Here is a 26,220-nt window from a genome sequence, read left to right on the forward strand (position 1 = left end):
GATTGTTTTGTCTGTGTTATATGTTAACAGCTGTGAGTCAAACACACAGCAAATAGATATTCCTTTTCAAGGCTTCAGATTAGAAAGGTGCAGGGATTGACTTCACTTGATGTTAATGGGAACTTAGAGTACCCAGAACCTCACAGGATTTTGCCCTGAAATTAGTTGTGTGGCCAGACCCAGATCTTATTACACTGAGACAAGGCTGGAGTAACTCCGCATTTCAGCGGAGGCACTAATTTTTCCACTAGTTTTACTAAGATCTGAATCTGCTTCGCTGAAACCTTATTGCTCACGTTTGTAATGTATCAGTTCCCATCACTAATTCAAGGCAAGAGATAGCTCTTTGACACAAGCAGCTATAGTAAACAGATTAATCCCTCGGTGTCATTGTAAATGTGGGTTGACTTAAATCTGAGCCAGCAGTGCTACAAATATTTCCTGTGTAGGTCTCTGCTGCCTGGCAATATAGTAGACGAGAAATTTTTAAACAGGGATTCACTTCTCCATGTCCCACAGCTGTGTTCAGTGCTGGTAGTGGGGCAGCTTGCTGTGTCACACCTGCATCAACCCCTTGTCTGAGCTGCTCTCATACAGTATGAGGGGTGCCCTGAAAAGTACAGAACCCTGTAAGCTGTTCCAACTACCGAGGGACAAGGAGTAGCTGGGCTATGAGAGGCCAGATCTACAAATGTAGGGTCAGATTTTTAAAGGTATTTAGATGCCCAAAGATGCATATAGGCATCTAGCGTGATTTTCAAAAGCCTTTTGGTACCTATCTGGTATAGACTGAAAACTTCTATCCGGTGGTCACAGCCTGCCTATCCTCATCTGTATTCAACTGCGAGGAATATTTTGATTAAAACCCTAAAACTATATAAAATTAACATGGCAGACTGTAGTGAGTCAGCATAGTCACCCACTGACCCAGAAGGTGAAGTCCTCCATAAGAATCCTTGGTGGGCAGTGCCTGACACACCCAACCCCTCCCCCAGGAAGTGGAAGGGTGGAGCTGGGACTATAAAAACAGAGCTGGAGAGTTCAGTTGGAGCTCAGTGGACAGGCAGGCCAGATGCTCTCACTGGGCTCCCTAGAAGGAAGGGCTGACAGCCAGCCTCCCCCAGGGATAACTGGATAAGACCCCTGGGACTGCTGCCTAACCCTAGGGATGAACCAAGGCCTTGCCGAATTCTCCCCAGCACTGAGGCATCGCTGAGTGGACTGGAGTGAGCATCCGGCTTGAGGACCACGACTGCATTGCCAGGACCCCATCAGGACCTAGGCCCCGAGCCCATGCATGCCCTGACAACACCGGAGGGCCTGAGATGCTGGCTGGCCGGGTAGGACCCTAGGGGGTATTAGGAAGCAGCCCAGGGAAAGCCGACATCCCATCAGCTGATGAGATGGAGGTTGGGTGGGCAGCGCATTGTGGCTGGGACTCTGGCTGACCCACCAACCCTGTCACTGGATTGCAGCTTGGATCCCTGCTGACTGAGTGGCCACCTGCACTGCCACTGCTAGGGCCCCGGGCCGGGACACGGTGGAGTAGATAGGGCCCACATCTCCTCTCTCCTCCCCCGCCACCTCATCACCTGGGGTGGCAGGTTCCCCCTGTAGGGGAACCCCCTCTCCCCTGTGCTTGTTGGTTCTCTGCTGAGCTAGGAGAGCTGACCCTCAACTCAGCCTGCAACCAGGCCTGAGCGATCGGACTACTATAAACTTTGTGTAAATGTGCTGCCCCGCCCTGACCTAGGGCCATGGCCGATCAGACTACTATAGCCTTTGTGGAGACTCACAGCCCACCCTGACCCAGGGCTGTGGGCGTTACACTGCTCTAGACTTTGTGTAGATTTGCAGCCCACCCTGACCGTGGGCTGTGGCCACCCCAAACTGTCCCAGACTCTAGGGGTGGCTGCCATAGTGATTCAGACTGGTACACAGACATTAACCAGGTTAAAAACTGGCTAACTGATACATCTCAAAATGTAATAAAAAATGGGTAGTCAACATTGAATATGTGTGTGTTTTACTAAGGTCCTCCAGAGATCTGTTATTGGCCCTACGCTATTTAACATCTTTATCAATAACCTGGAAGAAAAACTAACAACATTTGCAGATGACACAAATAGGGGAGTGATAAATAATTAAGACATGTCACAAATCCTGAATGATCTGGATCTCTTAGTAAACTGAGGGTAAGCAAACAGTATGCCTTTTAATATGGCTAAATGTCAATGTATACATGTAAGAATGAAGGCTGTACTTACACAGTAGGGCACTCTGTCCTGGGAAGCAACAACTGTGAAAAGGATTTGGGGTTCATGGTGGACAGTCAGTTGAATAGGCATTCCCAGGCAGTGTCTAGACTGGCAAGTTTTTCCGCAAAAGCAGCTGCTTTTGCGGAAAAACTTGCCAGCTGTCTACACTGGCCGCTTGAATTTCTGCAAGAACACTGACGACCTCATGTAAGAAATCAGTGCTTCTTGCAGAAATACTATGCTGCTCCCATTCAGGCAAAAGTCCTTTTGCACAAAGCTTTTGTGCAAAAGGGCCAGTTTAGACAGCTCAGATTTGTTTTGTGCAAAAAAGCCCCGATCGTGAAAATGGCGATTGGGGCTTTTTTGCGCAAAAGCGCATCTAGATTGGCACAGACGCTTTTCCGCAAAAAGTGCTTTTATGGAAAAGCGTCCATGCCAATCTAGACGCTCTTTTCTGCAAATGCTTTTAACGGAAAACTTTTCCGTTAAAAGCATTTGCGGAAAATCATGCCAGTCTACACATAGCCCCAGTGTGACAACGAAGCTAAAGTGCTAATGCAAGCCTGGGATGCATGAACAAGAAAATCTAAAGTAAGAGTAGAGAGGTAATTTTAGATATGTTTGGCACCAGTGTGACCTCTGCTGGAATACTGTGTTCAGTTCTGGTGCCCACAACTGAAGATGAATTGATAAAGATTCACAAAAGAACCAGGAGAATGATTAAAGAATAAGAACACATGCCCTATAATGAAAGACTACTTGATTACATTCTGTAAGTACTTATGTGGGGAACAAATATAAAAGGCTCTTCAAACTAGCAGAGGAAAGATAACAGGATCCAGTGGCTCAAAGTTCAAGCTAGGCAAATTCAGACTGGAAATACAATGTAAATTTGTAATGGTAAGAATAATTAAACATTGTTCATGAAGTGTGGTGGTAGATTCTTCATCACTGAGCATTTTAAAATCAAAGATTATGTATTTTTCTGAAACATCCACTCTAAGAATTATTCTCGGGAAGCTCTATAGCCGGTGGACACAGTCAGACTAGATCACAATGGTTTCTTCTAGCCTTGAAATCTATGAATCTGCATCTTCGGGTGATTAAATACCATATGGTCCTTAGTGTGCCCTGAGTTGCTGCTTATATGGTCCATGCCTAATGCTGTCCCAGACTGTAATCAAATATTTAAGCACATCCACTGAGATATTGTTTGATTGTAACATTAATGGTCCCATGTTAAACCTCCAGCAGTCAGGCAACTCAGAATTAAAGATGCCAGGGAAATGTAACTGACTCCCTTTGCATCTCTGCTATTAAAATCAGCTTATTCCTTTGATATCACTCACAATACTGGGCAGTCTGACATATTTACCATGTTTTATTTATTTGACAAATATGGATTAACCATGTGCAACATACACATTTCACATATTAACTACCAAGAATTATTTGATTATACAGGTACATTGAACTATCCTGCTCTCAGAACATTCAGTAGTGGGGCATACCAGTAGGAAATGATTTCTTTGACACAGAATCAAGAATAAACTATATATTTCATGTCTATTACATTTCAAACAGAAAAAACTATTGAACTTTATAAGTAACTTAATTCCTCTTCCCAAACACAGTCTTTCTGCCCATGCAGATCTTCCATATTTACTGAATATTTGGAATTCCAGTCTCGTTCAAAAAGATTTTTTAATTGTTCCTGTATAACTGGCTTCTTTCTTTGAGGATCTGTTGACATCTGGTTGATAATCAGCCCAACTCCAGCAGTAGTACTAAAGTAATCTTTAGACCAATTGGAAGTCCCTACAGGATAGAAATATTGATGGTTAACAAGAAAAAATTTTATTTCAAGTATTTTGTTGGCCAGAGGCAGAAATGGGAGACGGGACATTGAATAAAATTTCAAGACTGGAGCCTAATGTTAGACTCTTCAAAACATATTTAATGCACCTCTATAAAAGTGGACTGATCTTTAGAAATGTGCTACAACAGGCCTGCACAACATATGGCCCGCAGGCCACATGCGGCCCGCAGGGGCTCACTGTGTGGCCTGTGACCAGCGCCGGATTAAGGGGCAGGCTAGCAAGACAGGTGCCCAGGGTGCCAACCTATGGGGGGCACTACAACACCCCAACACCCAGAGTCACTCCGCCACGCGGTGCATGCCTGCTGCACTGCCACGTGGATAGGACTCCCCGACCCCGGTCTCCTCTGCCTGCCGCGGAGGGCAGAGAGGCTGGGAGTGTACTGGGGCCGGACTCCCACTGCGCCACGTGCCTGCCCAGCCAGATTTGCCTCTGCTCGGCGTTTGAGTGCTCCGGTCTGCCCAGACCCTGCGCTCAGTCAAGCGCGGAGGCGCTGCTTCCAGGCGCCTGCTGCAAGAGAGATCCTGGCACTGGCAGGTGAGGCCAGGCGGGGGGAGGAGCCCGCCGCGCTCCGTGAAAGTGGGAGGAGGGTTGAAGGCCGGACCAGTTAAAAAAAAAAAAATGCTCCCGTGGGGGATGGTGGGAGGGAGGGAGCAGAAGCAGCACCCCCCCTCCCCACCTCTGCTCCTCAGTGCAAAGGGGGGCCCGGGGTGGGGAGAGGGGGGCGGGCTGGCCGCTCCCCGCTGCCTGGAGCTGAGGTGGAGGGTGTGGGGAGGGAGTGCCCCCTTTTCCCAATGCTTCCTCTTGATCCTCTCACGCTTCCCGCAGTGTAGAGGCTGCAGGCAAGGGGAGGGAATGGACACTCTGTATTCATAAATACAAATTTAAATAATTAAAATACATAAAAATTAAAATCATTAAAAAAAAGTATTTGTTTGATTTAATTGAAAAATTCTTAAGTATCAACACCCCCCCTCCCCCAAACCTACCCTTGCGGCTAGGGTTGCCAGGTGTCCAGTTTTCTACTGTACAGTCCAGTATTTGCATGCTCTGCCCAGTAAAAAAATTCAGAAAAAATCAGATATGTGCAATGTCCGGTATTTTCTGAATTTCCAACTGGGCACTGGACGGATGCCTGGTGGCACCTCCTGTGGTTGCATGTTGAAGCCAGGTGGTGCAGGTTTTTTTTATGCCTGACACACATTTTTAGACCGTGTGTTCGGTATTTTTTGGGAGAGCAGCTGGCAACCCTACTTGCGGCCCGCAGCTGTTTTCTTTGGAATAATATGGCCCTTGCCTCTTTCCAAGTTGTGCAGGCCTGTGCTACAACCACAAATGCCACTAAAGTCAATGGGAGCTGCAAGTCACCAGCTCTTTGAAAATCAGGCCAGCTTTTTCTCATTTGAGGGTTCCATTACAGACAAGCAACTTTAAGTCACCTGGAGGCTCTTTAGGAGTCCCTATTGGGGTATGTCTACACTGCAGAGGTTTTTCTGGAAAAATGGACATTTTTCTGAACAAACTTCACTTACGTCCACACTGCAATCACGTTCTTTTGAAAAAAAAAAATCTTAAGAACGGAGGGGTTTTTCTGACATTGATAAACATCTTTCTACGAGGAAGAAGCCTTTTTCCGAAAGAGCTCTTTTGGAAAAAGGCATCTGTGGATGGGGAAGAGGGAGTTCTTTCAAAAGAAGGGGAAAGAGGAAAAAGCACAGGTGCCTTGGTGGGCACTCCATCCATAGTAATCACAGCTTAAATGCGAGATAGCATCCACGCTGAATGGACACTATCTTTCAAAAAAGCAGATCGATTTTTTTTTCAATGCGCTTTTGTTGTGTAGATGCTCTTTTGGAAGAAGTTTTTTAGGAAGATCTCTTCCAGAGAAGCTTCTTCTGAAAGAAGCCTGCAGTCTCGACATATCCTACATGATGGAGGTTGTAGCAGAGATGAACTGAATGGACCCATTTTAGAAATAGGAGCAAGTCTCACAAAGTTTGAATGTGGGGAGTGTTCAGGTCTGATATTTTGGTTCAGGCCCATATCTCATACATGTATTTCACTTTGCTTGTGTTCTCTCTCATACTCATGGTATGGCTACACTTGCAGCCTATTTCGGAATAGGGCTGCAAATGTAGGCATTCAGAATTGCAAATCGAGCCCAGGATTTAAATATCCCGCGCTTGATTTGCATCTTCCTGGCTGGGCGCCATTTTTTGAAATTTACAAGCCCGGAATAACTGCCTGCATCCACACGCGGCAGTGAAATGGGCGTTCGAAATAAAGCCCTATTTCAAACTACCTGTTAAACCTCATTGCAGGAAGAATAACAGGTAGTTATGCCACATGTAGACACGGGCTTGTAAATTTAAAAAATGGCGCCCGGCCAGGAAAATGCAAATCAAGCGCGGGATATTTAAATCCTGGGCTTGATTTGCAATTTTGAATGCCTACACTTGCAGCCCTATTCCGAAATAGGCTGCAAGTGTGTACACACACACACACACACACACACACACACACACTTTTCTATGGGCAGTGCCTTAGCTATCCAGTGACAATGCAATCTCTGCCATGCTTTTAAACCATCAGAAGAAAAAGACTAAAAAAATATGCCTTGCAGCTGAACTTTACTTATTACAAATAAACGGGGTCTAGCCCAAGGATGGGCAATAAGTGGCCCGTGAGTTGGCTACAGTTTGCTGGCTGACAGATGCTTTATCTGAGCTTTTGCAGGTACAGCCATTTGTCTCTCCTGTTAGCCTCAGTTCGCCATTCCCAGCCAATGGGAGCTGCAGTAATTGATGGCCCAATCAACACTGCTTCCTGCAGCTTCCATTGGCCAGGAATGGTGAACCATGGCCAAAGGGAGCTGCAAGTAGCCATTCTTGTGGAAGCTCATGTAAAAAAAAGTACCTAGCAGCTCGCCAGCACTAACCCTAACCCTTGCATATTGCATCCAGCTCCCAGGCCACTTATAGCCCACCTCCTGGTCTAGGTGAATACAACATCCACAGCCACTGCGTGCTACACATGTGTCGATGCTATTCACTAGATGTCTCTGATCAAGGCAGGGATCCATCTGAACGTGGTGGTTTGTTTGTTTGGTTTTTTTTTGAGGCTCAGTCAACACAAAGCACTGAGCACTGTGAATATATCAAATTTTCAGCACGTAGGGTTTTGTGACTGGTGGTCTCACTCAGACAAATCTCCCAATCATTCCAAGAGGTGCTTTGGGCAGAAAATAAATTCTCTTTGTAAATACACCTCTCTTTTGAAGAATACTCAATAGGACAATCAATACTGATAGGGTGGTGAACTTTGTGACCTCTTCCATCTCTTACTCTTATGTAGGATTCTAATATAGGAATGAGATCTCAACATCACCAATGTGGTGGTTGATAATTTAGGGTCTCTAAGGCCCCTGTATCCTCTACTCCAGTCCTGGAATACTGCTTAAACAACTGGGCAATGGATTCCACATATTAAGCTTTTTGTTAAAGCCAAATAATGTTTTCTTTCCTGGAATACTAAGTGTCATTGCAAATATCTAAGTACACAATTTATGAGATTACTGAGAGTACTTGACAATAACATGAATCTCTGCTCTTTCAGGGTCATGATCTCCTCTACTTCATTTTTAATGATTCACAAGCCAATAAAATAATCTCTTGCTGAATTTACCCTATATTCTTTTCCCTCCATCATGTCTTTAGTCTTTTATCCAGTGCAGATATTTTGCTCAAGGTATCTGCTATACGTTTCTGACCTCTTCATGGTGAATTTAGCTAACATTTGACATGACACTCAATCGAATTTCTACTCCGTCCCAATCCTGTAGTCCTGATCATGTCTTAAAACAGGACACTTACCAACATATGCTACTTTATCAGTGACCATATATTTGTTGTGATTCACTCTCCCAAAAGGGATGTTTGTGTGATTCAGGACTGGAACAATAAAGATTTTCTGCAAGGAAAATAATTACGAATCATACAAAGAATTACTGGAGTGAAGCATAAATTATATTATTGGATGCTGCAAACTTTCCTGGTTTTCAAATAAGTCAACATAGAATAGAATATTCAAAACTATGGCTTTAGATCGTTTTGATATTTTGCTATTATCCCAGAAAGTTAACTTGGACAAACTAATGATTCCACTCTGAGTAAAACTGTTTGAGACAGTGTGATCAGATAAGGATAATATGTACTTCACAACATTCCATCTGTAAAAGAGCTATCACATTACAGTAAAAAAAATTAATACAGTTTAGACAGCTGTTTAATAGTGTTATTATTCTGCATTTATCATTGATTGTTGCAGCATTACTGTACAATGGAATCAGCTGATCTCAGACAGAGTGGAATTGAAAAGAGCAAGAGTGCCTTACAATTTTTTTACTTTAATTAAAAATTACATTTCAAGTCCTTGTTTGTTATCTTCCCTGCTAAAAGTCCAACCATTTTGATTCTTATTCACCTCTATGCATCTACCTGCACCAAGCTTGGAGCTTCCCATGGCCAGGGATTTCACCTTAGTTTCTATATCCATCTCTAGGAATTATTTAGTGTCATTTGCAGAGAGGTAACCAGCGAGAAATCCCATTCATAAAAGTGGGAGTGGTGAGACTGATTAGATAAAGTGTAATTTCCTAACCATGCCACCACAGAAGGATAATGCAGTGAAAGTTGGCAGAGGGTGAGAAGTAGAGCTTGTTACTTAGCCTATCACAACAATTGTAATGAGTCATCTGTTCTTTGTAGATATTTTTGCATGTGCATTAATATTGCAAACTGAAATAGTTACAGCCATTGTTTCCTAGAAGAATGTCGTCATCATGACAAATCATACAGAGATGTAGATTCCTTGCAAATCAAGTGCCACCTAGCTCAGTTTAAGTCCTTAACATGGTCTGGTTGTATATTAACTTTACATCTATCACTGGCAATCAGATTGTACCTCTAAAGTTTTTGGCAACTACATAATCACCAGCCATATACTGGCATTCCTAGGTAAATATGCTTCATAATTCTCTGGTCTTCCATCCTAATAGGTCCATATTAAGAATGCTACTGAAATCAAACTAGTGCTGATGAAAGTGGTTGCTGGGTTGAAGAATAACATCACGTAAACCCAAATTTCAAAGGTCTATTGCTGCAAGGTCTGTAATCAAATGTGTATGCACATGTATTTATAGACAGTGTTTTACATTTATACACATGTTGCAGTGCCTGCTTGAAAAATATCTTTTTAAAAGGATGGCCATTATGATGTTATGCCAAAAGATTGTTCTTATCTTACCACATCTATGGTGATGTTGGTATGTGGATCACTGAGTGCACGAAGTGACTGCAAGTAATGGAACATAGATGGGTCAGTGTGGAGCCAGCAGCTGATCAAAAGCCTGATTTGCACATTGTGGTTGAATGCCACACGTCTCAGAGCATTGTCAATGTCGGGCCAGTATCTGTAGGAATGCAAGTAAATGAACAGAAGAATACCTTCAGAGAAAATTGAGACAAACATCTAATACCACATTGATAAGAAAGTAACTACAGTAATAATAATGTAAGTTTGGATCAAACCTTTGAAGTTACTACCCTGTCAAAGGCAATGGGGACCTCTGGGGGGAAAACCAGGAGTCATTCTGCCAAACAGTGGTGGGCAACCTGCAACCCATAGTCTGTATGTGGCTCATCGGGATTCAATGAGTGGCCTGCCAGACATGTCATTCCCTGTTGCCCACATGCAGAGTTGCTAGAGTCCACTGCTTTCTGTCCATGTCATTTTTTTCCCCCTTACCAGTATTACTAAAGTGACAGAGATGTAGATCAGGCACATTGACATTGCTAATGAAGCAGGGATTTAAATATCCCCTGCTTCATTAGCATAAACATGGCCACCGCTTTTTCAAAATGGAGTTTTTTGGAAAAAAACGGCAGTCTAGACACAGATCTGTTGAAAATAAACCCTTTTTCGACAGATCCTGTAACCTCATTAGCAATTTCGATGTGCCTAATCTACATCTCTGTCAACAGAGGGATGCAGTCTAGATGTAGCCTATGAGAGTTGTGTACGCTCCCTCTGCCTCCAATCTAAGTGCTGCTACGGTTCAATCGACACACCCCACAAATGCTAGGTACACAAGCGCAATTATATCGGGGGAGACTGCCTTAGTTACAACTATCTTGTGACCCCACTGAGATGGAGGGATACTCATGCAGCTCACTCACTAGCCTAATTTATAATTAATGAACCCTTGGGTATGAAAACAGAAGCTTGGTTCCTTCCGAGTTCAGCTGCCTCAGCTGCTTCTTTCTGCCTAATCTGAACTAATCAGCCTTACCGCTCTTTGTAACATGACATCTGGATACTGGGGAGATTTCCAGGGGCTCAATCCTGCATTCCCCAGACCTCAGACATCTATTTGCATCAGATCAGGCCCCCAGAGAACACAAATGGGAGATTAAGGCTTCAAGTAGAGAATGTGTAATGTTAAGAAATGGCAGGGGTTGGGCAGAGTGGAGCCTATTTCCAGGCAAATATTCCAGGCAAAAAGAGAAAAGACATACAAAAAATCAAATATATGACACAAACAGAATTTTCCCCCATCAGAATTGCAAAACTATCCATCAGGCGGAAGTGCAGGTCTGGGCAAAATACGGCCCACGGGCCAGATCCGGCCCACCAAGCCACCAGGTCCAGCTCTCAGAGGCAGCAGGAAGCCACAGGTAGGTTCCCCTACTTGCCCCGCGCACCATGCAGAAACGCGGCTGCAGGGCTCCATTTCTGTTTTAAAACTGGAGGGGAGGGGAGAAGCTTTAGGAGCCGCTCCACCCCCAGCACATTCCCATTGACCTGTTTCTGGAAGAAACCGCCAACGGGAGCTGCTTGTTAGAATAACAGGCAGCTAAGAAGAATCATGCCCCCTCTCCTTGTTGGGATTGAAAGTTTTATTCTTTTTTTTATATTTGTATTTTAGGTTTAGTAATGTAAGGTAATATAATCATATTTAATTATATTATTATTTAAATATTATATTTAAATATAATAATATTATATTCTTATTATTTAATTTTGTAGTAAGTCAAATCCTTTAGTTTAGAACAAGGAAATATAAGAGATATATACTTAAGTGTAGTGAGTAAAGAGAGAGGCTGTGTCTAGACTGGCATGATTTTGTGGAAATACTTTTAACGGAAAAGTTTTTCCATTAAAAGTATTTCCGCAAAAACGCATCTAGATTGGCATGGATGCTTTTGCGCAAAAGCATCCGTGGCCAGTCTAGACACGATTTTGCGCAAGAAAGCCCCGATCACCATTTTAGCCATCGGGGCTTTTTTGCGCAAAACAGTTCTTCCCTGTATTCTTGCGCAAGAGGGCTTTTTCCCAAGCGGGAGCGTGAAAGTATTTGCGCAAGAAGCACTGAATTTGTACATTACAAAGTCAGTGCTCTTGTGCAAATTCAAGCGGCCAGTGTAGACACCTAGCAAGCTTTTGTGCAAAAGCTTGCCAGTCTAGATGCACCCATCGAGTTTTGGTATTGTGTCTGTGTTAATGAGACTAGAGGAATGTTGAAGGCTAAGGCCTTAATTGTTTGATTTACAATGCCTTTTTGCTTTGCCCAGTGCAGATACTGAAGTTATGCTTTTCCTCGAGAGTAAAAGATTGTTTGTGTGAAAGTGGTATGTACGTGTCGAGATAAAGGTGCAAAAGTTATTGCTCAGAACCATATGGCCAAAGAAGGAGGGGTGAGCGTGGGTGAAAACTAGACTATCCGGCATCAAAGAACCACCATATATAACCATCGATGCATACCCCTACTCACAGGATGATTGGATTAGTGGCAGATTAAAGTGGAGCTAGTACCCCTGAAAGATGATTGATTACACGATGAGCTTTGGAAATGTTTTGGGAACACTGATATCAAAAAGATAACACTCCAGGCACAGGCTGACACAGCAGAATCCATAGACTTCAACAGAGAAAAGGATTATAAAAGCAGGGTGCTTTGCTGTGGAACTTCGGGTTTGTCTTGCCACCAACTCCAGAGGAGCATTGGATCGATCGACCGACAAAGGCCCTGCTCTCCCTTTGTGATCGATCTAACTGGCCACTGCCTCAGTGCAGGGGGCTGGATAGATGACCTCTCAAGATACCTTTCATCCTTCCATTTCTGTGATTCTATAACCCACCTACCTCTATAAATTCTAGATGCCTAGGACTGCAGGTAATACACACTGTCACATGTTCATTAGGGAACAACTATAATTCCTGAGCATATATAGCATGATGTGACTGTGGATAGACACATAATCTGTTCCTCCCAGGACACTTTAAGCAACACACTCAAATATAATTGCTCATCATCTTGATTAGACTTTTTTTAGCTGTCAGATAAACCAGCAATGCCAGATGCCAATATATTTTAAATTACCCAGGCAAGTTGGCTTCATATAATGTTCCTAATTCAAGTGCAGCTGAGAGGTTTTGGGGCTTTTTTAAAAACACCAAATGACTTGGCAGATTTCTGTATTACTTGCGGCTAAGCTTAGGACCAGAGACTGTATAATGCCAAAGCCAGAGAGAATTTGCCAGCAGCCCATGGAGCACTAGCTGATCATATAGTGCTGGCTACTTCATCTCTTTTTATGGAGGCATTGAAGAGTCTGGGTGTCCATAGAAGTATTTGTTAAGTAGGATGGAAAAAGCAAAGAAACTTCAAAGGGACACTGCAACCATAATGAGAAGAAGCGGAGGAGATGCAGAGGAAGCTGCATTTTCTTTTGAAAAATTTACCCCAGATCTTAGTGTTTCTGCTAATCTATTCTGTAACGGCTATGCTTTTGCCTTGAGTAAGGTTAGGAGGAAATGGGCCTGATTCTTCATTGCCCAGCAGCCTGTGTAGATATTTACTCCAGTAAACTTTTTAATTGTACGTGTAGTTAAGAACAAATAAGCTTCCACGGAAGACTGTGGAATCCCCATTACTGAATATTTTTAAGAATAAGTTGAATAAATGCCTGACAGGGAGAGTCTATGTTTAGTTGGTCCTGTCTGATGACAAGGGTCTGAACTTGATGACTTACTGAGCTCCCTTTTAGCCCTACTTACATTTCTATGAAGCTATGAAGTAAGAGCAAAATCAGTGTGAAGTGTGACTGAAACAGAAGGTTACTGTTTTACATGCACTTTGCAATGGCATAACAACAGCAGAATGTCCAAAAGTCTCAGTTCTCTCCATTGGTGAAAAAATAACATTAATATTTCTGAAAGGGAGAAAATGCTGCATTTTTGCTAAGAACAAATTTCTGCAAAAGCAAAGGACATATAGCTGAGTGAGTTATCGAAGTTTAACCTACTTTGCTGGGTGACTGAAGCGCGTTGTAGGAAAATACTCCATGACTGAGACATACACATATTCTTCTGCATCATTTATAACATCTATAATAGAAATAAGATCTGGAGTGCGGCCCTTTGGGCAAAATGCCGGAGGAGAGGCCTGTAAAGGAGGGAAACAAAGTCTGATGATTCTCATACCTTTCTCTGTCCTGTTCCACAACTTACATTTTCTTTCAACAAACTTTGATTTATATTAACCTCTACTCGGTTTTGATTACATATACAGAACTTCCTGACTTGTATTCATTTACAGGATCATGAATTGTTAAAACAATTTGTAGGTTCTAAAACTGGACCCAAAATCACAGAATATAATCAACGTGTCCTGCAAATAGTTACTACCCTAAGGAAGAAACCATATGAAATATGACAGTAATTCTGTATTTCAAATCTACTAGCCATTACAAGGTAATAAAAAAAGATATAAAACCATCATGGCCTAGACCTGCAATAAACTATTTACTACAGGCCAGATTTTGCCATTCTTACGCTGAGTAATGGATTAATCCTGAAGTAGTCCCATTCTGAACTGTAAATTACCACATAATATGAGTAACCCAGGGCAGGATAGAGTGCCTGGTTCTATATCCCTTACTTGTGTTGCATAGGCATGGGCTGTCGGTGCAGCTAGGGCTGGGGGAGGCAGGCCCCTAGCCCCACTTATAGACCTGCCCCCTGCCAGGCCCCACCCCCATCACAGAGAAGAGGAAAGGGGAGGCAGTGTGCTAAGTGCGCATACCTCCCCCCCTCCACCACGGGGAAGGAAGTGGGTGAGCACACGCAGGCATGTGCCCCAGCATCCCCAGTCTGGAGCACTGGGGAGGGAGGAGGCCGTGTGATCCAAACCTCCTCAGCCCCAGAGCACGGGGGAGGAAGGAGGGCAGGGAAGGCAAGCGCTGGGGATAGTAACACTCCACCCCCAGAATACCGACAGCAGGTGTTCTGGGAGCGAAGTGTGGGCTGGGCCATGCCTAGTGGTTTGGGAAGGCAAAGCCCACTGAGGCTAGTGGATGCCTATGTGCATAGGGCCTTATTCCATGCGTAGTCCCACTGAACCTTTGGAATAAGGTGCTACTCAACCTGCGAGCTTGTCTTCACTATGCAGGAGATCGACGCTGCCATAGTTGATCTTCCAGAGTTTGATTTAGAAGGTCTAGTAAAGACCTGCTAAATCGAACTGAGAGGTTGCCCCCATCAGCACCAGTACTCCTGCTCCTGCTAGGAGTAAGGGAAGCCAATGGGAGTAATTGCTCCCATCAACCTATTGCTGTGGGGACGGTGGGAAAACTTGAATTAGGGTACAGTATCACCAGCTACGTAATTAACCTGGGCTGAGTAAAGTGTAACTAAGCCTGCGTGAAGAGAGAGATACAGAAAATGACATTTCTGGGGAAATAGTTTGGAACAGTTTACAAAAAAGATTTTAATTTAAAATCTGCTTACAGAAAAATAGGCTGTTGTCAAGGTACCATTAAACTGCACTTCCAGAGGCCTATACTTGTTAATTTTGGTGGAATAATTGCTTGGCCATGAGGAGGGAACGGTGGCATTTGCGTGTCCAAGATCCCAATATGTTCTAAATGTTTTCCATAGATCTTTGGCTAAGCAGCTGCAGTTGTATATCACAGCACCAACTTCTTTTACCTGCAGAGAGAGTAAACATATATCAAAAACCATTCCCTTACACCTCAAAGGATTTCTTGACCCCACCCTGTTTTCTTGGTGTGCCCATATTATATATTATTATCAGATGTTAGCATGGAGAACTATGATTGGTAAAATATGTGCATGATAAATACATGGCTCTGAAATTTATCCCATGGATATCATTTCCACCATGTGTATCGAGGTTAAATTTATGTTTAGCAATCTAAAGTACATCTGACCTGAGAAAATGACCTCCAGTCCATATTTGCACTGCCAATATACATGTGTTTCATGTCTACAATCCAGAATTTAGAATGCAGCACACCTTTGGTCAAATGTCCAAAATTTATCCTTCTTACATGAGCCCCTAAGGAAAAATATTGGATAAATGGGAAAAAGTACATTAGCTAAAGTAATTCCCAACATTATTTTTAATTTTAACATAAAGAATATAGTCTATATTATTCTTGTGGTGACCAGAATGTATATGGATTTCTAGTGCTTGTTTTTATAATATAAATGTTGAGCATTTGTATAATATATGTATATTTACTAAAGCTTAACTTTCAGAAAAGTAACTTAAATGTATCAATATATACAAAGGACCCAACCTAGCACAACTCTTAAGCACAATCTTAATTTTAAGTAGTCTTGTTGTTTACAGATTAAGCATGACCTGAATTAGGTTTTAAGAGTTCAGTTTCACATTGGTCCTTGCTTACCTTATTGCTGACCTGAAGAGGCAATGTGAATTACATAGTTACCTTTTTCCTTCAACACTTTAAGGTCAGTTGAATTTACAGCTAAAGTTGGCAAGCTTGTTGCAATATACACCGAGACATTCTCCATAAGTAAACTTTCAAACTTCTTCAGAATATCTTCACCCTGCATATAATGCACCACTCATTATCCTGCACGACAATAAGAAACAGCAAGGACCTTCTAAAATTAGGTGCTTCTTTTGAAGGAGACACAGACAATTCAAGGGTGGGATTGTTTAATCTTTCAGTGCATTTCAGCTAGAGACGGACTAAAGACACAAACAAAAGAGTCAATTGATCTGGATAGGGAACCTTTTTTGGGTTGGTGGGGGGGGGGGGCGCTGACCCACAGAAAAGTCAGTTGTGGGCCACATACAAGTGAAAAGCCAAATAAAAATGTCAGACTCTCACTGACGTGGCCCCTGACTGAGTAGGAGAAAGACACTCCCCACTTTTCCCTTGCACACCAGAGCCTAGGTAGGGGGACCCAGGCTGGTAGATTTTGTGCGCTCCAGTCCTGTAGTAGGCATAGGCTCCACAATGTGAGGGCAGAAGGAGAGCCCTGAGCCACATATAGGTAAGCCAGGGGCGGGGAGGAGCAAGCCTGAGGTTCCCCATACCTGCAATTGATTAATACAATTTATTTCCTACTGGTTAATATCATTAGCAGGAAGGTCATTACAGCCAAAGAGAAAACATTAGAACTGAAATATGTCTTGAGTTCCAAGACAAAATGCAAACAGCAACAAAAACTACTGGCTGCTATGTAGCACTTTAAAGACTAACAAGATGGTTTATTAGGTGATGAGCTTTTGTTGGCCAGACCCACTTCCTCAGATCAATATGTGGAAGAAAATTGGCACAACCATATATACCAAAGTGATACAATCAAAAAAATGAACGCATGTGAAATTGACAAATCAAATTTTTGAACAGAGTGGAGGTGAGGGGGGAAGGTTAGTTTCTGTGAGGTAATGACATAGGGGTGATAATTGGGGAAGCTATGTAATGGGTGAGATAATTAGAGTTTTTGTTTAAACCTATACATAAAGTGTCAAATTTAAGCATGAATGACAATTCTGAAGCTTCTCATTGAAGTCTGGAGTTAAAGTCTCTTTGCTGTCTCCTTAAAAAACTCCCCACCTCTACTCAGGACCAAATCCACACAGACACACCTTCTGAACCCCGACCAGGATTGTTCTATCTGCTTCCCAAAATCCATAAACCTGGACACCACGGACACCCCATCATCTCAGATATCAGCACTCTCACTACTGGATTATCCAGTTATGTAGACTCTCTTCTCAAACCCTACGCAACCAACACTCCCAGCTATCTCTGAGATACTACTGACTTCCTGAGAAAACTACAAAACATTGATAACCTCCCTGATAATGCCATCCTTGCTACCATGGATGTAGAAGCTCTCTACACCAATATTCCACATGAAGACGGATTACAAGCAATTAGAAACACTATCCCAGAGGATACCACTGCCACTCTGGTAGCAGACCTATGTAACTTTGTTCTCACCCACAATTATTTCCAATTTGGTGACAACTTATACCTCCAGATCAGCGGTACAGCCATGGGTACCCGCATGGCCCCACAATATGCTAACATCTTTATGACTGACTTAGAACAATGTTTCCTCAGATCCCATCCCCTTTTACCCCTTCTCTACTTACGCTACATTGATGACATCTTTATGATCTGGACCCATGTCCAAGAAACACTGGAGACATTCCACAGAGACTTTAACAACCTACACCCCACCATCAATCTCAGCCTGGACCATTCTACACGAGAGATCCATTTCCTGAACACCACAGTACAAATCACCAATGGTAAATTAGACACCACTCTCTACAGAAAACCCACTGACTCCTACAGTTACCTACATGCCTCCAGCTCCTATCCAGGACACACCATACAATCCATCGTCTATAGCCAAGCCCTTAGATACAATCGCATCTGCTCTAATCCCACTGACAGAGACCAGAAACTTCAGGATCCCTACCAAGCATTTTTAAACCTCAATTACCCACCCAGAGAAATAAAAAAAACAAATTGAAAGAGCCAGACAAATACCCAGAAACCATCTACTTCAAGACAGACCCAGGAAAACCAACAATAGAACACCACTTGTCATCACCTATAGCCCCCAACTTAAACCCGTCCAACGCATTAACAATAAACTACAACCTATACTGGAACAGGATACTACACTCCAAGAAGCTCTGGGAGACAGACCCATCGTCTCCTATAGACAACCACTTATTCATAGATTCATAGACTTTAAGGTCAGAAGGGACCATTATGATCATCTAGTCTGACCCCCTGCACAGTGCAGGCCACAGAATCTCAACCACCCCTCTTAGAATAATCCTCTCACCTATATCAAAGATATTGAAGCATTCAAATACTTTGAAGGACCCAACATGCAGAGAGTCCTTCAGCTGTGATCTGTGCCCAATGCTACAGAGGAAGGCGAAAAACCTCCAGGGCCTCTGCCAATCTACCCTGGAGGAAAATTCCTTCCCGACCCCAAATATGGCGATCAGCTAAACCCTGAGCATGTGGGCAAGACTCACCAGCCAGACAGCCAGAAAGTTCCCTATAGCAACTCCTATCATCCCTCCATTGACCTATTTCCAACTGATAATGAATGGTCAATTAGTTACCAAGATCATGTTATTTCATCCAACCATCCCCTTATCATAGAATCATAGAACTGGAAGAGACCCCAGAAGGTCGTCAAGTCCAGCCCCCCGCTCTAGGCAGGACCAATCCCATCTAAATCAACCCGGCCAGGGCTTTGTCAAGCCGAGACTTAAATACCTCTAGGGATGGAGACTCCACTACTTACCTAGGTAACCCATTCCAATGCTTCACTACCCTTCTAGTAAAATAGTTTTTCCTAATATCCAATCTGGACCTCTCCCACCACAACTTGAGACCATTGCTCCTTGTTCTGCCATCTGTCACTACTGAGAACAGCCTCTCTCCATCCTCTTTGGAACCTCCCTTCAGGAAGTTGAAGGCTGCTATCAAATCCCCCCTCACTCTTCGCTTCTGCAGACTAAACAGACCCAAGTCCCTCAGCCTCTCCTCGTAGGTCATATGCTCCAGCCCCCTAATCATTTTGATTGCCCTCCGCTGGACCCTCTCCAATGCTTCCGCATCCTTTTTGTAGTGGGGGGCCCAGAACTGGACACAATACTCCAGATGTGGCCTCACCAAAGCCGAATAAAGGGGAATAATGACATCTCTGGATCTGCTGGCAATGCTCCTCTTAATGCATCCTAATATGCCATTAGCCTTCTTGGCTACAAGGGCACACTGTTGACTCATATCTAGCTTCTCATCCACTGTAACCCCCAGGTCCTTTTCTGCAGAACTACTACTTAACTGGTTGGTCCCCAGCCTGTAACTATGCTTGGGATTCTTCCGTCCCAAGTGCAGGACTCTACTCTTGTCTTTGTTGAATCTCATGAGATTTCTAATGGCCCAATCCTCCAATTTGTCTAAGTCACTCTGGATCCTATCTCTGCCCTTAAGCGTATCTACCTCTCCCCCCAGCTTAGTGTCATCTGCAAACTTGCTGAGGGTGCAATCTATCCCCTCATCCAGGTCATTAATAAAGATATTGAACAAAACCGGTCCTAGAACCGAACCTTGGGGCACTCCACTAGAAACCAACCACCATCCTGACATCGAACCGTTGATCACTACCCGCTGGGCCCGGCCTTCTTCCCATCTTTCTATCCATCTTACCGTCCATTTATCCAATCCACATTCCCTTAACTTGCTGGCAAGAATATTGTGGGAGACCGTATCAAAAGCCTTGCTAAAGTCAAGGTATATAACATCCACTGACTTTCCCATGTCCACCGAGCCAGTTACCTCATCATAGAAGCTAATCAGATTGGTCAGGCACGACTTGCCCTTTGTGAATCCATGCTGACTATTCCTGATCACTTTCCTCTCATCCAAGTGTCTCAAAATGGATTCCTTTAGGATCCCTTCCATGACTTAACCTCAGGATGATTCTTACCAACAACCACAGGACATATCACACTCATACCAACCCTGGAACTTTCCCTTGCAACAAACCCCAGTGTCAGCTTTGTCCACATATTTACTCTGCTGATACCATTATTGGACTTAACCATGCCAGTTACAAGATCAAGAACACATATTCCTGTTCATCCAGAAATATAATTTATGCCATCATGTGCCTAAAGTGTCCATCTGCTGTGTACATTGGACAAACGTCTCAGACACTTCGCCAAAGAATCAATGGACACAAAACAGACATAGACTCTCTCACAGAGAGAAAGCTGTTGCTTGCCATTTCAGCCAGACTGCTCAATCCCTCAATTACCTTAAAACATGCATATTGCTTCAAAGAGACTTTAACTCCAGACTTCAACAAGAAGCTTCAGAATTGTCATTCATGCTTAAATTTGACACTTTATGTATAAGTTTAAACAAAGACTCTAATTATCTCACCCATTACAAAGATAGCTTCCCCAATTATCACCCCAATGTCATTACCTCACAGAAACTTCCCTTATTATCACCCCTATGTCATTACCTCACAGAAACTAACCTTCCCCCCTCACCTCCACTCCGTTCTAAAATTTAATTTGTCAATTTCACATGCATTCATTTTTTTTGATTGTATCACTTTGGTATATATGGTTGTGCCGATTTTCTTCCACATATTGATCTGAGGAAGTGGGTCTGGCCTACGAAAGCTCATCACCTAATAAACCATCTTGTTAGTCTTTAAAGTGCTACATAATTCTGTCTTTTGTTTCAGCTACACCAGACTAACACAGCTGCATCTCTATCACTATTCTACTGGCTGCTGATACACTGAATTGATGTTCTGAATTATTTGTCTCTGAGGATGAAAGTAGAAGGGTTTATAACAGGATGAGTTGGCCCTTTACGAAGGTAGGGGTCTCATTAGCTCCTGTGCTACATGTCTCTCTTTTCCTGGGTGGAGTAAATGAGAGAAGTCATGTGACGGGCAAGTCCTAGGAGGGAGGGATAAGAGCAGCCTATGGGTCAGGGGAGAGAAAGAGAAGTACTGGGAGGGTAGACAATATCAGAAGGAACAGCAGGGGAATTCTCAAGGCTGGAAATCCACAGAAGAGGGTGAGCATGGATACCTCCTAGACTGCCACCTACTAAGGTGAGGCAGTGATCTTTGCAAACAAGTGGCAGCCACACAAAGACTGAATAGAGCCCAGGAGGGGGCAGAGCTGAGCGCAAGGGAAGGGCAGGTTTGGAAGAGAAGAGACTCTTGGGAAAGGAAGGGCTGTGCCCAGCTTCGGGTCAGGGTGGGAGACTATTGCTTTTGTGTTTGCTTGGACTTTGGTACTCTGGAAGAGGTGGCCTTCTCGTTATTCGTATGGAGGTCTACATCACCTCTGTCGTGTTAGGTTCTGAAGGTCAAGAGAATGACATGAGATGGCAGTCAGCTGAGGCAATGGAGAGGTCTGGGTAGGTGCACTGGAACCAGACTGGGTAGGTGCACTGCTCCAAGGATCATATGTGAGTTTATTTTCTTGGTTTGCTCATACCTGTTCAGAAGAGGAATCATTTACATTTATATCTTCTCCTTTCAGAGACCAGTAGTAAGAAGCCACATGAATTCTTTCCTGTGTCATGTTGAGGAGACCCATCCAGGCTTGGTACAAGGGTTTCATAGTGGTGCTATTTGTCTCATAAGCCATGTCACATGGAATACTTTCCACGAGTTCAAAACTGCAATGGCAATTGCATATCATGAGACAAACATTCGTGCACTGAGTTGTTAATGCAGGACACGGAAGAATATTCCTCTCTATGTGCCACAGACTGTTTGCTTTCTCTAGTTTCTGTAATCCCATGAAATGTGCTATCAGAAGGATAAATTATCTTCCCAAGTTAGTGGTGCTTTATAAACCATTGCAGTATGCTGCTTTGCTATCTTCCACCTTTTGTTAACATTATGACTATTTCTCCATCAGTTAATTAACTCTCTCTACAAACAATCAGATCTGGCTTACTTGCATGAATCATTACATGTATTGACATTGTCCTCGTTAGTCATCTTGTCTTCCAAGGTATCTCCAAAGACTCGTTGCTCCTCCATCTGCTGGTCAATGCTGATAATGGTTTCTTGGTCTTCTGGAAAATCTATGGTGACTGGTTTTATCATGTAAATGGCCATCAGGACAACAAACCCAACTATTGAAATCACTGATATGAACTGGAACTAGAATAGCATTCATGTTAGATATGGTTTATCATAGCTGAAAAGCCTTCCAAGAGCCAGTAATAGTGTAATGGCTATCTACCACTTTACAAATATGTATCTGAATGTTAATTCTGCTTTCATCTATTATCAAATCAGGTCATTTGCACCACGTACATCATTCAAACCAAGAACCCTGAACTTGGGGCTGATTTTACTTTTTAAATGTTATTATATGTCAATACACTAAGAATCCTTTGCTTACCCAAGATTTATTTGAACATGTTTTGTCTTTAACACAAAAGCAGTAGACATTCTTCTGTAATGCAGCTTGAAATATGGAGTCATAAGCATAATAGGTATATGTACAAACCCAGAAGAAAAAACAACAAGCAGTTTTGTAATTCTATAAATACAAGTCAGAAACCGAAAGCCATTTTGTGGTTTCAGGCCATAGCTTGTTTTTAGACTGCTATAACTCAAATGCCACTTTGGAAAGTGGAACTTAGCAAACCATTAGCCCTTGAGGTTGATACTGTTCCTCTTTATGCTTTCATTTTGGTTTAACAGCTTGGTGTTTCTATGTCTTTTCATAACTAGAATGTATGGGGAACGTGATTATATATACAGGCACAGTCCATGCATGCATTGTGAAACTTACAACACAATGCTGACCTCTATATGACTGTTCTGGATTAAAGGTATTGAGCAAGGCAGCAATAATTGTAAATGTTAGAATCATTTTTACCTAATTATGCCCAGACCCTCAAAGGTTTTTAGGCATCTAACTCCCATTGATTTCAACTCCATAGAGTAGCTCTTGAAACTCTGAGGAGCTGAGAGAGTTTGGCCCCTTGCGGAAGGCACTCAACTCCTCACAGACTCTGGGCTCTAGAACCTCCAGAATGTGCACCTTCCTTTCTCGCTTCTTTGCAAATGCTTGATAAGCCCTGAGCATAAACGTGAACAAACTAACATAAGTGTAAGTAATAGAAAGAAGTACAATTATTCATCTGGCATCTTAGATTTTAATCATTCTAAGAATACAGCTAAAATACCATTTGTATAAATGTCTGCTTAGTTTTAATTTGTTTAATTTTTGTGTAAATTTGCGAATGTTTCCAATGCTTCTCAGGTGAAGGGTGAAGCCTTGTATAAAACAAACCCATGTAAGACGAGTATTTTGGCCTGTAATAAAGCTAACTGATTACAGATGGAGCATCTAATAAGGAATGGCGTGACTAGCACTGCATTTCCATTCTCACAGAAGTCAATTGCAAAATTCCCATTGATCTCAACAAGGTGAGGATTTCACCCGATAAATGTGAATGGCATGGTTTATATTAGGTTTACAAAAGAAGAAATCTATATTGAAGACAGCCATGTCAGTGATTCTGCCTAGTAGCAATATGCCAGAGTGCTGGCAGCAAGGTTGGATGGACAAAATAAATCTAATGGATTGTTAATTGATGATTAAATCATGGGGACCAATTATCCCTGTAGAAGAAACATGCACACACAAGGTAAGGCCCTATGAATTACTTTATCTCTTTAAATACAGGACAAGTGGTACATTGGCATTGCAGATGAATTTCATCTGCTATATTACATGGGGCATTGTAAAGAGTAAATTCACAGTAAGATCATTGAAATCAGTAGCCCAGATTCTCAGCTGGTGGGCAGTTTCCCTTATAAGCTGAGTTCTTGGGCAGCCACCCACAAGAGATTCAAATGCTGCCCAGCTGATTAGCAGAGCGCTCATAGCCACCCACAGCCATCAGTATATGTTTCTATGGGTGGTGCACATCTACACATACGTTGGTGTACATAAAAATGTATTCCGCACATGGGTGGAAAAAGTTAGAAGGAACATTGGTGGTGGGTAAATTGGCAGGTCTCCATTGACTTCAGTTACCCATGCTGATGTTCACTAGCTGGACATCTGGTCCACTAACTTTGTTTCTTTACCTATTTGCCTATCACAGTCAGAACTGAGCACCAATGAAGTACATAGGACTGTAAGCACAAATGAGGGTCACTCTCTCGAGCAAAGGCTGCAGGACTGGTCTCTATATTGTCACACACCAAGGAGCTGATTAGGGCCCTGGTCACGTCAGTGAGGATTATGGCCACTGTCTTTGCTGCAAGCAGGCTGAAAGCCAACTTGTAATTCTAAACTATACTAGGGGGCTTGCCAACCCCCCTCTCTCTGGCTGTGAAAGGGGAAGAAGCTAGAGAAGCTGATTACATCATTTTGTGACCCAGCAGGAAAAACCTTTGTATATATAGAGAGAGATAATAAAAATAATATTATTAAATTCCTTAATTTTTTTCCAGGCTCTTGATACAACGCTATGCATTCCAACTTCTCATTCACTACAATGCAGTGTATCAGAATACTTACCACTTTGAAGCCTTTTTGATCATTTGAGTTTAATCTCACATAGGAATATTCATTTAACAGCAAGGATTCTTTTGAAGCATTTTTGCCAGTCTGAAAAAAACATAAACATATGTACAGGTGGAAAATAAGACACTATAGCAACATTGGTAGAAAGCCTGTTACACAGAGAAAATCAGATTGCTGCAGTTGTACTTTATGGAGTTGTGAAAATGACAAATGTACAGAACAATCGTTGTATTATGGAACTTTGGTGACACTAATAGAGTCCAAAATGACACAGCATGGTTTTGTCTGCAGAGTGCATTCTCTGTCATTAATTTGTAAGGAAATGACCCCCTCGTTCTTCCAATCTCTCCTCAGACCTACTTCTACTATGGGGCCTACAAATAAATTAGCCAACTAATTAATGCCAACCCACAGAAGCTAGAGAGGATAGTGGATCTTTTTCACATCTAAATTATCCAACATTTTGCCTGTATATTTTGTCCTTCCCTACCCTGTGCACAGGGTTTGTCTTCTTAGACTATAAACTCCTCTGTGCTAATGGGACATGAACCGATGAAGTAAGTCTGGGGAAATCTGCAAGTTTCTTCTCTCCACTGCAGCCGTGTTCCAGGCAACTAGCTATCCTCAGTGCTCAGGCTACACTGTCCCCAGATGCAAGTGTCCTCCTGGTCTCCAACTGCACAGTAGCCCTGCTGTAGTGCTGTTCCCAGCCTAGCAGAGGCAACCCTCAGGAGTTGCAGAAAGGAGTGGTAACGGGGTGGCCCCATGAGGCTTTTGTAACAGTGCCATATCCCCTAGACAAGGGGTGGCCAACCTGAGTCTGAGAAGCAGCCAGAACTTACCTAACAATGTACATTGCCAAAGAGCCATAGTAATATGTCAGCAGCCCTCATCAGCTTGCAGCCCCAGCACCTCCCACCTGCCGGCAGACCCAATGGTCAGCACCTCCCCCTCACTCACTCTCCACACCTCCCTCCCACTGCAATCAGCTGTTTCACAGCTGCACCCGGTGAACATTCACTCAGGTTTTTTTACCCACAATCAGTAGTGTGGAGTGACTCTCTCCTTCCCTCCCCCCAACATACACACACACACACACGTTGTTGCAGCAATTGGCATCAGTGTGCTACGGCTACATAAAGGGCAGCATCACCCCCCTCCCTGCAGGACAGCAGTGACCCCAGAGGCCTGGGCCCTCTGTGAGCTGCCATCGCATTCCCAGCTCCCCATCCCCATGAGGCAGACAGTAATCCTACAGGCATGGGCCTTCTCTGCCCAACCGCATGCAGCATTGTGCCCCCGTTGAGTTGAGAGGTCACATCTACCCCTGCCTTTCCATTCACTTCACATGCCTAAGGTTCAAACTCACTCCTGATGTCAGTATAATTACCACCGAGGTGAATTTGGCCTTCAGGGGGCACTAGGCATTTGTAGGCCTTCAGAAGCAAAGAGCACATTCCGAGGAATGGCAGATTCAATGATGATAGGAGCCAGGATGGGCCACGATGGCATGAGCATCTATCCTGGCCTTGTATCTGCTTTCTACAGCCCCTGGCCCTGATCCATCATGTATTTACAACACAGATTGCTGGTAGGCACTGACTTT

The 26,220-nt window shown here is 43.2% G+C and overlaps 1 protein-coding gene across 4 annotated transcripts in view; it reads right to left on the reverse strand.

The window, feature by feature from the left end:
• Positions 1 to 3,626: 3,626 nt before the first annotated feature.
• Positions 3,627 to 26,220, reverse strand: part of PLD4 (phospholipase D family member 4) — a 29,973-nt gene continuing 7,379 nt past the window's right edge. For 2 of the 4 annotated variants that reach the window (XM_006132427.4, XM_025189335.2), the window contains 10 exons: positions 24,609 to 24,698; positions 22,017 to 22,225; positions 21,549 to 21,732; positions 15,955 to 16,075; positions 15,430 to 15,557; positions 14,987 to 15,187; positions 13,504 to 13,643; positions 9,443 to 9,608; positions 8,011 to 8,107; positions 3,627 to 4,076 (listed from right to left, as the gene is read on the reverse strand). In XM_006132427.4, coding sequence (XP_006132489.2) covers positions 3,859 to 4,076; positions 8,011 to 8,107; positions 9,443 to 9,608; positions 13,504 to 13,643; positions 14,987 to 15,187; positions 15,430 to 15,557; positions 15,955 to 16,075; positions 21,549 to 21,732; positions 22,017 to 22,225; positions 24,609 to 24,698 — 1,554 coding nt within the window. In that variant the 3' untranslated portion in view covers positions 3,627 to 3,858. Of the gene's footprint in view, positions 4,077 to 8,010; positions 8,108 to 9,442; positions 9,609 to 13,503; positions 13,644 to 14,986; positions 15,188 to 15,429; positions 15,558 to 15,954; positions 16,076 to 21,548; positions 22,226 to 24,608; positions 24,699 to 26,220 lie in introns of all 4 variants that reach the window. The other 2 variants (XM_075926442.1, XM_075926441.1) reach the window with 2 other exon arrangements.

The sequence above is a fragment of the Pelodiscus sinensis genome, chromosome 4, assembly GCF_049634645.1.
Source record: "Pelodiscus sinensis isolate JC-2024 chromosome 4, ASM4963464v1, whole genome shotgun sequence".
NCBI lineage: Eukaryota > Metazoa > Chordata > Testudines > Trionychidae > Pelodiscus > Pelodiscus sinensis.